Raw genomic sequence first — 16,378 nt, 5'->3', positions numbered from 1 at the left:
CTTCTGCCCTGGGCGGGTTTGACACGGCATGTGCGGCTTCTTTTAATGCATCACCTATCAGATAAGGCTCATACTTATACAAACAAATAAACAAAGAAAAGAGACAAACAATGGAATAGGGCTAGTGTGTGCATGTATGGGGAAGCCAGTGGCGATCATCCTGGTGGTACATAGCACACCACATTTCTTTTAATGCATTGCACATCAGATAAGGGTCATACATGTCCAAAGAAAAAAAGAAAAAGGCAAATTAAAATGTTTTGAGTGCATGTTTTGATCGCATACTGTACAACTCACTTATTTTAATGCACCCCACATCAGATAACAATGCTGCATTTCGTTGTCTTGTACAAGTACTTGTACTCTGCACAATGACAATAAAGTTGAATTTAATCTAATAAGGTGCACACATACACACATTGTGTTGGGCTGGCAGCAGTGGGCCCTGTGTCCCGCAGCATCTCTCCCTGACTTCCGACCGTAATGTGCCTTTGATGGGGTCCAGCTTATGCTGTGACCATGGAGGCATCCAGGGCAAGCCTATTATTGTTATATTTGTCATACTTCTCACACCTCCCATAAATCACACACACACACACACACACAGGAGCTATTAGGACATATGCCAGTCCCCTCCTCCCTTTTCGGTCTGTTTGGTTGTTATGTGCATTGTGTTTTTGTGTCTTTGGTTGTCATACTTGGTACTTAATATTAACTAGTATTAACATTTGTCAAATGTAATTAATGACACTTTTCTGTTTGCAAATAAATAAATAAAAATAGAAAGCCTGGTATTGCACTATTGTCAGTGCCGGCCCGAGCCTTTTGGGGGCCCTAAGCAGAATTTGATTTGGGGGCCCCCTCCCACAATGCAGAGTCACCTGTGCTTGGCGATAATTGACAACTTCACACTATAATGTCATATTATAAATTAATACAGTGAGGTTATGTATTAATACAGTGACTGATTATGAACTACTGTCCCCCTGGACACAGATGCATAAGGACCCTCTCCCCCTACCCTATTTGTGCAAATGTGGGTACAAACGGGGGGGTGTGTGTGTGGGGGGGGGGGAATTCTGAATTTGGTAGATGTGATATCCTGTATTCTGGTGCATTTTTGGGATGGTCAGCTGGAGAAGGGCAGGAAAGGGCAGGAAATGGCGGAAAATCCATCATGGCGGAAAATGACATCATAATGACATCATCAAATTTCACAACTTTTCACAAGACGGTTCTATGGGCTGCCATAGACTCCCATTGCGGAAGCGTAATAATAATAAGAAAAGGTAGAAACACAATGGATGCCTTCGCAGCTTCGCTGCTTGGCCCCCAAATATAGTTGTTATTTACAGCAACCCTGTCACCTTTTAATCTTAGAGGGTACTAAAATCACAGATTTATTTGAAACATTCATATTCAAAGTGAAGCACTAAGGGTGGTTTACTGAAGTTGAATTGACAAATAACAAAATACAACTGCATTTATATTTGTTGTTAACAAGTACATCAGTTTAATGACTTGTTTTTCAACAAATTTGCAGAACAAATCTGCAAATGTGCATTAAATGAGCAATCTTCAACTACAAAATAAAACCAAAATAGACAAACATTAATAATCAAAAATAAAATGTCCCAAAAAATAGATACGTATTCCTACTTCGTTCCTGGCTTTCAGGCATTTGCAACTCTGCAGTGGACAAACCTGCAATTATTAAATAAATACATAAATAAATAAATAAATAAAAACTATGTTAAATGTGTCATGTCATATTAACAGGCTATGTAACCATTTGCCATCAAGAAAACCTCACCTTCTGTGTCATCAGCCATGGAGGCAGACACTTGATGAGGTAGAGTTAGGTAGAGGTAGAGATGTGCTCCAAAGTACTTCAACAGTGTCTCTGGAAAAAAAAGTGCATATTTGATCGGGCAGAATGAGTTTATTTTGCTATCATTACTTACACTCATCAACAAGCAATTCCACATGTAACAATTCATATTCTATTGGCAAATGAGGCATAATCAAAAGTATAATTGCAGTATGGTCTGGTGAACGCTTAACATGGTGATCTACTGCAGCCTAAATATTAGGGTAGCACCGCTACATCACTCGCCACTGTCTTAATCAAATTTAAGTCTATTTTCATCACAGAAGTCTCCCCACCCAACATGGTATATTTTCTCAAACACTACCATCTCTCTCCAAAGATCTTAGAGCACAGCGCACGTAGGCTACTGTTCCATCTTTGCCTATGAAGCTGGAACGTTACCGATGCCCAGAGTCGCGCTAGTCAATGGGTTGGGGTTGGGACTGGGAGCCTGGGCTTAGCCTGCTGTTGCTATCAGACTTACCACTATGTTACATATTATTGAACAGTAATAAACTATCAACACTTTCAGGTGCGAAATCAGAAACAATCCCTCTGTGGTAAATTTGCCTTCAGCTACGTTTTCATGTAGCTACTGTAGTGCTAATGTCCACTTCAGTCAGCTAGCTAACTTTAATTTACAACATAAGCCCACCTAGAGCTAGGGTACATGCTTGATTGAACATCCAAAACAATCCCAATATCCTTGACATCTGAAACACACCTAGATAAATATATATTAATGGGAGACATCTCTGTTGAAGGCGGGGATTTAGTTCTGGTGATGACTTATATTCGATCATGACAGCTAGCTAGCTACCTCAAGCACAAAACATACTGTAAATAATCATGCAAACATACCTGTATCTTGCTCGTTTTTCTCCTCTGTCATTTTCTTCTTTCTGTTTTCGGCACCAGAGGGATACGTCCTTTTTTGTGACTTGTCTTAACATCTCACCGTCTCTTCCGATTTTTGAACTTGATGCAGTGTCTGCACGAATTGTCTATGAACCCGAGGTGTCTAGTTTATGCGCGTGACTCAAAGGCTGGCAGACACAGTAGAGGTAGGCAGGCACATTGATCATGAAATCAGAATTTTCTTGTTTTGAATTATTAATTGTTTCATTTATTCATTCATTGATGTCACTTGTTTACGTTATTTACTATGTAAAAAAGAAAAGAAAAAGAAACTCGATTGGGGGCCCCCTGGTGGCCAGGGGGCCCCAAGCAGCCGCTTAGTTCGCTTATGCCTCGGGCCGGCCCTGACTATTGTTATCAAGGGCATATGACCTTTTTGTCAGTTTTAGACGAATAAGCCTACCGCCTTAGTAGCAGGTAATTCAACATCTTGATAATGAAGAGATAAATTTGAAGCTAAATGCCTTTTTAAAAGGAATTCCGGAGAAATGTGCTTTAGACGTTATTTTTCGATTCGGACAACATGAATGTGAAATTAGCCTAGGTGAAATAAAAGATCATTCAGACCTTCACTCCGTTTCGGAAGGTGGCGGTAATGCACTCTTCAGCAGCCTACATCAACAAGAAGAGGAAGAAGAACAAAGCAAAAGGTTTGTCAAGAATAATTTCAAAGGTATTTTGTGCCGTGGCGATTAATTATGTTCTCCGTCTCTTTCTGACCGGTTGTTGTTGTTTATCTGCTTGTTTGTTTGTGGACTAGCCTACTGCGAAGTCAGGCCTACCAACACGGCTCCATTTCAAGCTCACAGAGTGAGCTACTTTCCCACTATCCAAGCAAGCAAGATATTGATATAACGCTACTTCGGTTTAACAGTCTAAAAAACACACCTGTCGGATATACAAACGTTGTAGGATGTAAGACAAACATGTTAGTATAATTGAACCATGAGTTTGTATGGGAAAAGTGTGACATTATTATTATTTCACACAAGCTTACGTCACAGACCACTCAAAACTCCGCGCCATGATTTTTTTCAAATTAGTCACATAGACACTTATACAGAGTAGGCTATGTAGTGAAATGCTTTGTCCACTGTCTTCATGGCTGTGCAATGTGTAAATAAATAAGGAAATAAATAGAAAAAGAAGAGAAGAAGAAGAAATGTCAGTGTTTCCAACATGCCAATCTGCAAAATTTCTTACCAATACCTTTTTTTTTTTACTATGTCTAGTAACACATCTTCCAATTTATTCATGGCCAAATCCTCAGGGAAACGACTGGAGAGCCAATCATGTTTGTGGTGCCCAGAGGGCCTGGGCGAAAATAATGAAAACATATTTTTTTTTTTTTTACCAATATTAGCTTTTGAGATGTCTAACTAGGGGTTGTTAAGGGTGCAGAATCTATCCCAGCCATTAGTTTTGAGTAATGTCGCTGCTCATCTTCATCTGTCCATTATTGAATAAAGCCTGCCCAGACAATTTGATTGGTGATAACTGTTCTGGTTTGTGCATAGTTGCATAGTCCAGACCGAATTTCCCTTTTTGTGAGTGACAATTTTGTGAGTGTGGTTATCTAATTCAGACTGGCTTTAAGACTAGATAGTGGTTAGTAGGAAGGAACTTGAAAATCTGTTGCTCAGTGTCTGAATATTTAGGGTCCCCACTATCAATGTAGTAGCCTACATAATTAGATAAGAGTTCCATAGGAACAAGATAGCCTCTGTCTCTGTCAGCGCATGACTAGAGCGGAACTTGTAGCACTGTAGATACCAAAGAGCATAGGACCCCCTCAGCGAGCTGTCTCTGGAACCTCCTTACAAACTAACAAACACTAGACGGAGGCTCCCATGCTGTGATCACAATTGATCTGCACTCGATTGGTCTTCCTTAGCTACCAGCTGTTTTTGTCTCTGTAGACTGAAATTGTGGTTATTGAAATTGAATTTCAGTGTAAGACTAAATTGTGAGAACTGAGGGCCCCATCTTGGCGATGCATGGTCACTGGTGAATAGCGTAAATACATTTAGGAGTTTGTCCAGTTCACATTGCGGGTGGTTTTGTTATCAAACGTCGGGCACCTGGTGCAAAAAGGCGGTTCTTCTGTTTCTTAATCAGTCATGGGTGTGTTTTGGGTGTAAAATCCTTTAAACCAATGAAAATTACTGAAATGAAAATTACTGAATGAAAAAACTTCAAACAGCGCATCAGTATTTTGATAGTCAGCGGCGCAGAGTGTATGGAACAGGTATTCCACTAAACCATGCTTTACTAAAACCTAGCAGAGAATAGCCTACACGCATCTGCAGATTCTGCACTCGTCTATTATTTGAACTCATTGGCAAAGTGAAACTAACTTCACCATGGTCTCATAGTCAACGTCAAAACAGTTATTAATTACTTTCACTGTTGACAATGGGTTACCATCGAAAACAGGCTGAAAAAAGCAACACTTACCCCAATAATGTTCGAATGACTGAATAAAAAAACCTAAGGACATTGATCCTGCAGAGTTGCTGCTTACATCTCGTGATAATGTGTCTTCAGCTGTGTTCAGCTGAGCTGTTCATATGCGCCTTTCGCTAGAGACCAGGTTTTTCTTGGTCAATGGCGTAATGCATTTTAGATGGTGTAAGATAGTGATTTTTAGATCATGTGCCAGACCACACCTTATGTCGTTAATTGCCACACCCCTGGGCGCATCGTGTAATAAAAGAGAAGGGCATGGCGAAAAATTTGAGTGTAAATAAACTTTGCGTCGTGATAAGAATACGCTATGCACTGCATTTCTGATCGTCAAAATAGGGCCCTGAATGTGAAAGTGCAAAGAGTGAAATTTTCAGTTAGGATAAGTATCAGAGCAAATGAGTTCAATTTCAAAATATTATATTCAATTGCAAGTTAACTGGGATTCAGTTACAATGTAATGAATTCAATTTCAGCATATACTATTCAAATTCGGTTTCTACATACAATTGCTCAAATTCGGCAATTCAAATGCAAGTACAACATATTCAAATTCGGTTTGAAGTGACACAAGTCACATATATGCCCGTATTTCTGGTATTTGCACAGGGTATTGTGCTACTGTGAGTAGCACAAGGGAGTTTGCAGAATTAACTTGAATGCAACAGTTTTTAACAAATTAGCGCAGCGTGGTTATGATGCTAACCAGATTTAAGCACAATTTAGTACAACCTGGAAAATCATTGTGTGGTGGTCAATGTTGATATTGTGGTGGGCCGCCACAAATAAGTCAATGTATGGGAAACACTGAGTTTTGTTTGACGAACGATGCACTCTTGTCCTGCTTGACTCTCTGTTCCTCCTCGTCATCCGACATTAACTCAAAAGTTATTTTAGGGAAATCGATCTCCATTTTTTAAATTATGAGAACTTTAATTTAATTTTAATTTAATGGTTATTGCTACATTGTGTCAAAGCGTTATAGAATATTTGCATTGTATCGCAGAGTGATTTCTTATTAGCTGTGCAAAGTCTGAGTTGAAATGTCGGGGTATATTCCAACGCATGGAACGTCTCTCGGCCAATCAGGAACAAGTAAATAGTTCCATAGAATCCAATTGTTGTATAATTGACAATAAACAACTTAAGTTGGCATAAATGATCCTTGTTTTCATTTATGCATGTTACAGAATAGAAAAGTGTGCCATTAAACATCCAGTACGTCCCAGTGTTTATTTGCTTTAATGACTTATCTTTACTGGCATTTTTTGAAGACTTAAACATAATAAGAGATCTGTCTTTTTTCATATGAAGCGCAGGCTACTCCAAGGTTACAAGTAGCTGAACTGACCATCTCATTTGATTTGCCTACTGACTACTTGCCATTTGACTGCTACTCTGAAATGCTTGTAAGATGTACCGGTAAATGGAAAGTACAACTGTACAAATCATTTAACATTAGGTTCCTTGTTTAATTTCAGGACACTGAGAAAGTGCTCTCCATTAACTAACCTGGTACCAGTGCATAGACAGATCCGGGAAGAATTCCTCAGTATGGCCCCACCAGACCCAGTAAGATGTCTCATCTGTTTTAGCAATGTAGTTGGACAAGTGGCCATACCAGAGAACTGTGACCACTCTTTCTGTCTTGACTGCATCATGGAATGGTCTAGGGTGAGTATGAGTCATTTAATTTTTTTGAAAGGCAAGCATATTGTTAAGTTGAATATACTCATTTTAGCAGTAGACTGTTAAAGAAACCTTGCATTTATGTACAATACACTTTTCAGAACACGAATACCTGTCCAGTGGACCGAATTACGTTTAATGTTATATACCAAACGGATTACCCAGGAGGAAAGGTGAAAAACACGGTACGTTGCCAGATTTGATTAATGTAAGTGTTTTCAGGCCTTACTTAGTATTTCACAATATCACTGCGTGTCAATATGGAAAGTGGTATTTCATTATGTTTTCTCTTTATTTGATCAGTTGATTTCTATGGCATGTTGTGTGGTCATATGTTTTTAGGTAAAAGTTGAGAGGCCATTGAATAAAAAGGAGGATGTCTCAGATGACCAGGTCATTTGTGAGAAGTGTGGACGGTCTGACTTTGGCCATCTGTTGATAATGTGCTCAACCTGTGAAACAGGGTAAGGAGAGCATTTCAGCAAATAATACATCTGTCTATATCTATCCATTTACTGTGGGATTTCTTCACATATGTCTTAAGAAACTTCACACGTGATGAGTGGTATCAAACCCACAATTTTTTGGCTTAATTGGTGCAGTTTTGAGGAAGACTGGAATAAACTGAATATCATATAGTTTGGGGGCAGCTTCGCTGCTTCAAAGTAAATTGCTCTATGAAGCCATTAACTTGCCATATTCGGTTATCAAATTATACAATTGGTAATTGACTTCTACGACATGGTGGAGCAGCAGTAATTGATCGGTCTGGGTTTGATTCCCGAATCCGCCATTGAAAGTTTGTGTCGCTTTGTATAGAAGTGTCTGCTAAATCCCAGTCAGCCAAATTTAATATCTTGTTTATTTGTTGTGGAGACCTAAAATATTGGCACAACATTAATAAAGTTTGCAGCTTATTTGTGTTTGCAGACAAAATACTGATTGATGAGCTTCATAATAACCCTCTATCATTCTTTTTGCATTTTGTATTGAATCAAGGGCCTTAGATCAATAGGCATACAGTACAAACTTTAAATGGTCAAGTCATACTAATAACATATTTTATTCCTTTCTACAAAAGTTGGTCAGGCTAGAACTTTGTAAGATATTAATGCCCAAACAATGGCATCAAAGATATTGCAATTTTGAGAGTGTAATAACTCCAAAATTGTTTGGACAGTATTACATGTATTAGTTTTGGGAACTTGGGAACTCTAATGTGTTTTTTTTTAAACTGTCCTAAAATTGTGAGAATTGTTCTAAAACTTACTGTTTACCATGTTGTTAGTCGCTTTGGTTAAAAAAGCGTCAGCCAAATGTAATGTAATGTAATGTAATGTAAATGTAATGAACTGATGCATGAAGACGCAGTGCGTGGAAACATTGATAGTTTGCACCTATTAAACACTCTGTAAGTGAATTGTGTGCTTCGGCTCCTTGTTTCTGTTCAGTAATTTGAAGTGGCCCATTGAGCTTTGCTGATTATGTAGACAAACTTAGACAAACCATTTCCTTTGATTCTGTCTGATTTGACATAGAATGACCCAATATTTCATGGATAGTATGTATCATTATTCTGAGGTCTCCCTTTGCACTGTTTGAGTGTCAGTCCATTTGTAAGTCTCTTTGGATAAAAACATCAGCTAAATGAATTTGTAAATGTTTAAAAAGTTGCTCTTGAGGATTTGAGGATATGAATTATTATGCAAACCAGCTACAATAAAAACATATAAAGTTTTAAATATGTTCCGATGGCCGTTGCCTCTACCTTCAGGTACCATGCAACATGCCTGACCCCTCCACTGGGTGCAGTTCCAGCACAGGACTGGATGTGCCAGGAATGTACAGATAGCCATGGAAGCTTCTTTGCTGAGGAAGATGGTGTGAGCGCTGAGGAAATTGCATATTTATTAGCTGAAGCTGCTCCAACTCCAGGTAGACTTCGTCTGTCTACTTTGACTTCCACTTCTGCCTCAATAGGCACGAGGCGCAGCAAGCGGCTCCGTGCACAAGCAAGTAAAGGTTCAAATCACCAGACCCACAGTGCACAGGTAAACTCCTTGTGATTCATTCGTTTTTCCTTTATTAATGGGATATCAACAAAGGCCTTGATGCATTGACATTATGGATTTTCTAATGCAGCATGTTCCCAAATACCTCCTGAAGTTGACAGTACCATGTGACAAAAACGACCCAAGCAGCAGCTCAAACATTAAGAACCTTTGCTCCCCAGAATTGGGACACAAGAGGAAGGTAAACCTTTTAAACATCTGTCTCAGATTATGAATCTCACTGTACCTCTTCTCACCTGTTCTCATTGTTAATTTAAATTCTACCGTCTACTTCTTATGTCATCAGAGAGGAGGCACAGACGTGCAGTGAGCGGTTTTGTTTGATCAATCACAACATTAGAAATATCACATGGAGACTGGTCTGGTAAAATGCTTTGTTTCTTTCCCCATAACAATGTGGTATATTTGTGAAAGAATGGTCACCTGAAGTATATTTTTGTCATGTTTATGTTATATTAATGATGTGTAATACCTCGGCAAACCTGCGGTGGTCCAGATTGTGGGTGTAGATAATGGACAGTAGGTGGCAGTAAACACATGTATTGAATGCTTAAACCAGATATAAGGATGACCTCAGAAATCACGTGATAATGACACATCATGATTTCCAGAGAAATGAAAGGAAATGGTGTCTCTCTTTCCTACAGTTGCTAAAATATACCAGTCACACATGATTGGTTCTTCTTGTCAAATTTTGTTGTTTTTGTATGGTGTTAAATAAAAGATACATCTTTTTTTCATTTCTATTCTATGGATTTAATTTCTTGACAAGAACAGCAAGGCTTGTACTTAACAAAATAAATACATCAGTTGTTTGCTTTGTAAGTAAAGGAAGTTTTTTAGGAAATTAAATTCCCTTTTGGTCTCAGAAAAGGGACTAAAAACCAGCACATAAATATTCATGAACCTTTCACAGTAGCCTAACCTTTTGAAGTGTTTGACATGTACAGTACAAGCACGACTATTCATAAGCAGATCTGTGTGTGGAAAGGGTTACTGTCCCATTAGCTGCTATATAGAACCATAGCCCCACCTCTAGACCGAAGCAGGAAGAAGTGAAACTAAATAAGCTCAATACGACTGATACAGGAAGTTACACAAACCGGCATTCAAGTTTGTCAAAATGCCTTCCACAAATGGTAAGTGCTGTCCGTACATATTCAGCATATGTGCATGCAGAGTCTTCATTAAGGCTTTACTGTAGATTTCAGTGTAAATGTCATACCGCAGCTGTGACTTGTATCTAAAAAGAGCTATGGACAAATAGTTATCACACTGAGGAGGGTACATCTGATCAGTCATGCTTTCTTATGGTAAAACAGCAAAAAGATACCCCTCCAAAATTACATTGGTTTGAGGGCATAATGTTGTTTAACACTGTCTGCCACATTTATAGTTGTTCTTTGATGAATGTGATGGTTGAAGCATTAATTATTAGAAGTGCATTGCTTAGGTCACAACCAGCAGGGGAAAAAAGACAGAGACTTTGCTGGGAGGAAACTGAAGTCACTTCCCAAGTCAATTTTTGATAACTGCGAGATCATCACAAAGGTTGACCTACAGCGCAACAGGCTGAAACAGGTCAGTGGGATTTCTCAGCTTGTTAACCTTACAGAGCTGATTCTGTCCAGAAATGAATTGGCAGATTTTCCTGAGGAGATTGGAAAACTCCATCACTTAAAGACATTGTACATCAATCAAAACATCATCAAGTGCATATCTGAGAAAGTTTTCCCAAGTCTACAAAAACTTGAATTTCTCAAGTTAAGCACAAACCGCTTAATGGAGCTCCCATCTGACATCAACCAGTGCCGAAGCCTCATTTACCTGAACGCATCAAACAACTACTTGAAGGATCTGCAAGCTCTGGTGGGTGTTCCAAAACTTCGGGATTTGTATGTGGAAAATAACAGGCTGACAGATCTCCCCGGGGAGTTGTTTGCGAATCTGACCATGTTCAAAGCCACTGGCAACCCACTGAGGAAGCCACCAGGGGACATCTGTATTGGTGGCTTAAAAGACATTCGCTCTTATTTCACAATGTTAAGGGATAGCTCATCCCCAGTGACGGTCAAGACCATCAAGACAATGTTCCTTGGATCATCAATGGCAGGAAAGTCCACACTCTGTCGCAGTTTTCAGAGTTCCCGTCCAGTGGAAGTAGACGTAGCTGACAGGACTGTGGGCATTGAAATTATCGAGGTAGAAAAAGGAGGTGTCCGTTTCCTCTGCTGGGATTTTGCTGGACAAGAAGAGTACTACATAACCCACCATGTCTTCATAACCCCCCAGGCATTTGTCATCCTCGCAATTGATTTGTCAAGGTATATAGCTTTTGATTTTTGATGTTCATTAATAACCATAAAATAAAGGCTTGTTCTTCATTTAATAAAGGCTTGTTCTTCAAATAAATAAATAAGCAAAATAGTAAAATAATCTTGCCTATTTCAGCTATGACCCCTCAGACCCCCAGTCTTTCGAGGAACATGTGAGCTTTTGGATCAGCAATATCCAGCTGCGGGTCCCTGACTCTGTGGTTTTGCCAGTGGGAACTCATGTTGACCAGTGTCTAGACATTGACCGTAAGAAAAAGCATATCAACAGCAAGCTGCAGAGCATGCTAACTGATAGGACAGAAACTTTACAGCAGCTGAAAAAGAAGCTCCAGGAATCAGACGACCCCTCGCTTTACTCAGATCAGATGAATGACCTTAGTAGGCTCACACACTACAAGCTGAAGGTAATGTGTTTTTCCTTCAGGCGCTTCATCATTCTCCATACTAGAACTGCAAGAATTAATTGATTTATCAATTAGTTGTCAACTATTAAATTATAGTAATCGGTTAAACGGGCTCGCAGCTTCAATGTTCTGCTTTACTCATTCCGCTCTGACAGTGAACTAAATGTCCTTGGTGTGACCATTTTCTGACATTTTATCTATCAAACAACTTGACGATTAATCAAGAAAATAAACAGATTAATCAACTGTAAAAGTAATGGCTAGTTGTTCTACATCATACTCAAAATTGTGCATGTTGTGCAGGTACTTGACCTTCTACTTGTTGACTGCACCAAACCTGGATATATTCAGATGTTCCAAGATCACACTCTGAAGGAAGTCACAAATAAGGACAACTTTCCAAGCATTGAGAGGACACTACCAGGGATCTATCAAGAAGTAGAGAAAGAGATTCAAGATCTCCTCATAGAAGATGATATACCTCAGCATGGTTTGTTTATTTGTGTTCTGTTTGGTTTGACACAAATGGATTATAGAAGAAGCATGTCTCTCTTCGGAAATGCATTTTTAAAAATGTAGACCCTGACATTTTGTTTGCAGGAAGAGTGACTCTTTCTGACCTGCTAGATATATATATCAGCCAAAAGGAACTGGATCCAGAAAACATCAAGTGCATTCTACGTTACTTCCACCGGATCGGGGTAATTGTTTGGTATGAGGAGATTGAGTCTCTGAAGAATGACGTGTTTCTGAAGCCATCTATCTTGATTACATTATTTAAGGTAAGTGCAGAAATGTGTGGGGAAACTCTAACCGTCTTTCAAAGAGAAACTCATAATTACAGTTTATTATGACAACTGATTTTGTCTGATCTGTTATATCATGAACATGTTGACACAGAAATGGGCATGTAGACATAGCAATAATGATCACTAGCAGTATGATTACTGTAATATGTGGTTTAAAAAAAAAACATTATCACCCATATTCTTAACTAGTCTTAAGGTCTTGTAAACATTTTTGTACTGGATTTTGTCAACCAAATACCATTTATTTGACCACAGGCCATCATAAGACATGACTTGGAAAAGAAAATAAAAGACATCACAATGCGACAGCTGAAAAGCATGAAGGTCCTGAACAAGCACAGGGAGACCTGGTTGAGTGATTATAAGGAGAAAGCCACCCTACACAATGTAGCCATATCAATCCTGGTGCAGAAAGAGCTTGAAACGTTGCATCTTGATGATGCAGACCTTGTTCAAGAAATTGTAGGCAATGGCAATAAACCAGGGAGCCTACTTTGCCTCCTTCAGCACTTTGAAGTGTGTCTACCAACTAAAATAACAAGCCCACTCAATCCCACAGCCCCAGAGTTCCACCCCAACAAAACATGGGTGGCCTCTAACCCCAACGTGTACGATCCTGACAGTGCCTGCATGTTTCCCAGCTATCTACAGAACAATGATAGAGTTTTTCAAATGTGGGGGGAGGATAAGATGAGTGATCTCACTGTTCACATATACTTCATCCCAGAGATTCCTTATGGATTTTTCCACAGGTGAGGTCGCCCAACAAATAGCCAAATACCCAACATGTATATTACTGTGGCTGTAATTCCCAGGGATTATACATGCCCATAATAGTCCAGCTAATGAACTGAACACATATTCTTGTCTGCCAGCAGTTCCTATGTTTGAGTGTGACCTAACAGCCTCATGTTTTTGCAGACTCGTCATCAAGACCTGTCCACTGTATACCACTCACTGGGTGGGGAAAGACCAATGCTGTTTTAGCTCTTGCAAAACTCTGACCCTAATTCAAGTGAAAAATGTGGAGGGGGACCAATACATTAACATCCGCTGCAAAGAACAGACAGACAAAAATGGTAGAATATGTCATTTCATTCATCGTTGTCTGTAACAGATAATACAGCACAGAAATGAATGCCAAGCTCCACTCACTTTGTCTAGTTGACTTTCTATATTGGAGCGCATACATTTCATGTTACTCTAAATGTACATTAAGTTAATTTACAAGTGTACTTCGCAGAAATAAAGAAGTCTTGGAAAATGGTCCAGGAGATCATGCTTAAGATGGATCAGCTGGCCCAGGAGTGGCCTGGCCTAATCCAATATGTCCACAGTCCCTGTAAGGAGTATGGCTGTTCTGCATACTTTCAGTGGCGAGATTGGACAGACTGGCTGAAGTCCCCTGGATCTGGCAAGAGTGACAGGTATAACCTCTAACACTGATCAAATCAGAGCAGGTTACTTTTTAACAACATAACGGTTTACATTTAACATTTAACAATTCACCATTATCTATTTCTTCTGTTTTCTTCACTAATTCAGCTTTCAGGACTTCTATTTGTTTTTTAGAAACATTGATTTACAAGCTTTAGTTCACAGAATTGGTCTCAGCCAACATGAAGAAATCTCACAAATGTGACTACTCATCTGAAAGCCAGTTTATAACACAGATTATTACAAAATTGTATTGGAGGTATGCCTAGATGATGCATATTTTTATGTAGGGATAAAGTGTCGTATGAAAATAAACTTTCATATAGTTGGAAGGACTGTGGACTGTATGCCATTTTGCATAATTTATAGCTAAAGGTAACTGGTAGTGTTAAACAAGATTTGTATGCCTATAACACTTGTATCAGTCTACCTCTTTTGACTGTCTGTGTTGTTTTGTCCATCTTAATCTTTTCTTTTTTATTGGCCAGTCTGAGAAATTAATTTTTCTTTACAACTCTGTCTAGAATGCCAGCATCCTGAAGTCACCTCTACTGTTGACACTGGTGTTTTGCAGATACTATTCGAGGACCTCTATTTCTCAAACTAGACAGTCTAATGTATTTGGTCTCTTGCTCAGTTGTGCACTGGGGCCTTCTCATCTTTTTTTCTTTTCTAGTTAAACCCGGTTTATTCTCTTCTGTGAGGGGAGTAGCACAAAGTGTAGTGAGATCTTCAGGTTCTTAAAGTCACACATGGAACAGCCTTTATTTCTCAGAACAAGCCTTTATTTCTCAGAACAAGCCTTTATTTCTCAGAACAAGCCTTTATTTCTCAGAACAAGAATAGATTGACACATACTTTATTTCGGGCCATTCTATGCCTCTAATAGAACCCACAATAGCTGATGCTCCAGATACCAAACTCATCTGAAAGTATGTTATTTGTATTGCTCCTTTAATCAGAGCAGCAGTTTTCAGCTGTGCAAACATACTTGCAAAAGGCTTTTCTAATGATCAGTTAGCCTTTTAAATAGATAAACCTGGAATATCAGACGGAATGTGTCATTAGGTCATAGGATGGATTGGAGCAAAGGGGGGATTCTTAGATGTTGAATGTCAGTCATTTCCTCATAGTCATTTACAACATTAGTGATGTCTATACTGTATTTCTGATTGATTAGGTGTTATTTTAGTGGCCAAAAAATTGCTTTTTCTTAGAAAACAAGGAAATATCTACAGTATGTGATTCCAAACTTTTAAATGGTGGTGTTTTGAGGAAAAACAACAGTGTTGTCTGATGCAATTATCTGTTCTTTTTAGCAGCACAAAAGAGGAAAAAGTTACTTGCCGCAATGGACATACACGACGGATTGAGCTGATTTATCCCAAAGGTACAGTACTGTAGATTACTTTAATCAATATCGGATGTCAATAAGATTGTACATCACTATTTAATGTCATCCATGTGTACAATTGTAGGACTGTTCAACTCTGATTCTACGGAAAACCAGGCTGCTTGAGCATTATCTACATGATCTGTTTAGGTAAAATCTGAAATGAATACTGACAACCACAATGAACATAAAGTCCATCTGTCACATGCACTGTGCCTAAAATGTTTGATGTGCCTGTAATTTTTTGAGACCCTGTAAAGTACACTATGTTGAATGTATCACTAAAAATCAAAGAAGATATACTGTAGAATGTCATTATTGTCTGTTACATGATTGAATATTGTCTAATTGGGAAAAAAAACATGTTTTGTTGTAAATTATTTCTATGTTACCACTGGGGGGTGCTATGCACTCTTGTCTACTGTAAATTTAAAGTTGTTCTAGGATGAAGGAGGAGGTTTGGGTATCAGGTAAAGTCTTCTGTTCTAGCACTCAATTCCTCTGTAATAGATGTGTATTGCCTTATCAACACCTTACACAGACTGTATGCAAGTTCTGTACATAGCCTACCTTTAAATCTGTTTTCTGTTTGATAGATAGATAGATAGATTCTTTCTTTCTTTCAACTTTATTCAAGACACAAAGGTCCATAGAGACAACACAGTACAGATATATAAATGTAAAACAATACAAAACATTTAAGAATGATGCAGATGAGGCATCATTTACAAAACATATACAGGCTTCGGGTCCAATGTTTCCAAAAACAAGATGTGTACCTGGTGTCACTCTTAGAGACATCAGCTATGAACACAATAATCATATTCTTAGACCCTGTCAGTCTGCACATGAATCTATACATAAAATTTCTTAAAACAGCGTTAAAAGTGGGCACATTGTTAGACACAAACATTTCACTGGCACTACTCCACCTAGGGATTTTAAGCACAATTCTTAGTGCATCATTATAAGCCACATGAAGTT

General features: G+C 38.8%; 2 protein-coding genes across 3 annotated transcripts; both read left to right on the top strand.

Moving 5' to 3' along the window:
* Positions 1 to 3,255: 3,255 nt before the first annotated feature.
* Positions 3,256 to 9,759, top strand: LOC121681945 (PHD and RING finger domain-containing protein 1-like). The gene is made up of 7 exons (XM_042061915.1): positions 3,256 to 3,438; positions 6,736 to 6,928; positions 7,045 to 7,128; positions 7,286 to 7,407; positions 8,718 to 8,994; positions 9,086 to 9,196; positions 9,302 to 9,759. The coding sequence occupies exons 2-7, from the start codon at positions 6,809 to 6,811 to the stop codon at positions 9,323 to 9,325; spliced, it is 738 nt and encodes a 245-aa protein (XP_041917849.1). The 5' UTR covers positions 3,256 to 3,438; positions 6,736 to 6,808; the 3' UTR covers positions 9,326 to 9,759.
* Positions 9,760 to 9,841: 82 nt separating this feature from the next.
* si:ch211-210p4.6 (malignant fibrous histiocytoma-amplified sequence 1 homolog) lies at positions 9,842 to 15,694 on the top strand. 2 transcript variants are annotated; one of them, XM_042061914.1, is made up of 10 exons: positions 9,842 to 10,154; positions 10,469 to 11,339; positions 11,467 to 11,755; positions 12,059 to 12,245; positions 12,356 to 12,537; positions 12,820 to 13,316; positions 13,486 to 13,643; positions 13,808 to 13,991; positions 15,324 to 15,391; positions 15,480 to 15,694. In XM_042061914.1, the coding sequence occupies exons 1-10, from the start codon at positions 10,139 to 10,141 to the stop codon at positions 15,518 to 15,520; spliced, it is 2,493 nt and encodes an 830-aa protein (XP_041917848.1). In that variant the 5' UTR covers positions 9,842 to 10,138; the 3' UTR covers positions 15,521 to 15,694. The 2 variants fall into 2 exon arrangements, with proteins under 2 accessions (XP_041917848.1, XP_041917847.1); XM_042061913.1 differs by having other exon boundaries at positions 15,321 to 15,391.
* Positions 15,695 to 16,378: the final 684 nt, after the last annotated feature.

Source organism: Alosa sapidissima, chromosome 14, assembly GCF_018492685.1.
Source record: "Alosa sapidissima isolate fAloSap1 chromosome 14, fAloSap1.pri, whole genome shotgun sequence".
Lineage (NCBI taxonomy): Eukaryota > Metazoa > Chordata > Actinopteri > Clupeiformes > Clupeidae > Alosa > Alosa sapidissima.
This window is presented reverse-complemented; position numbering and strand designations above follow the sequence as displayed.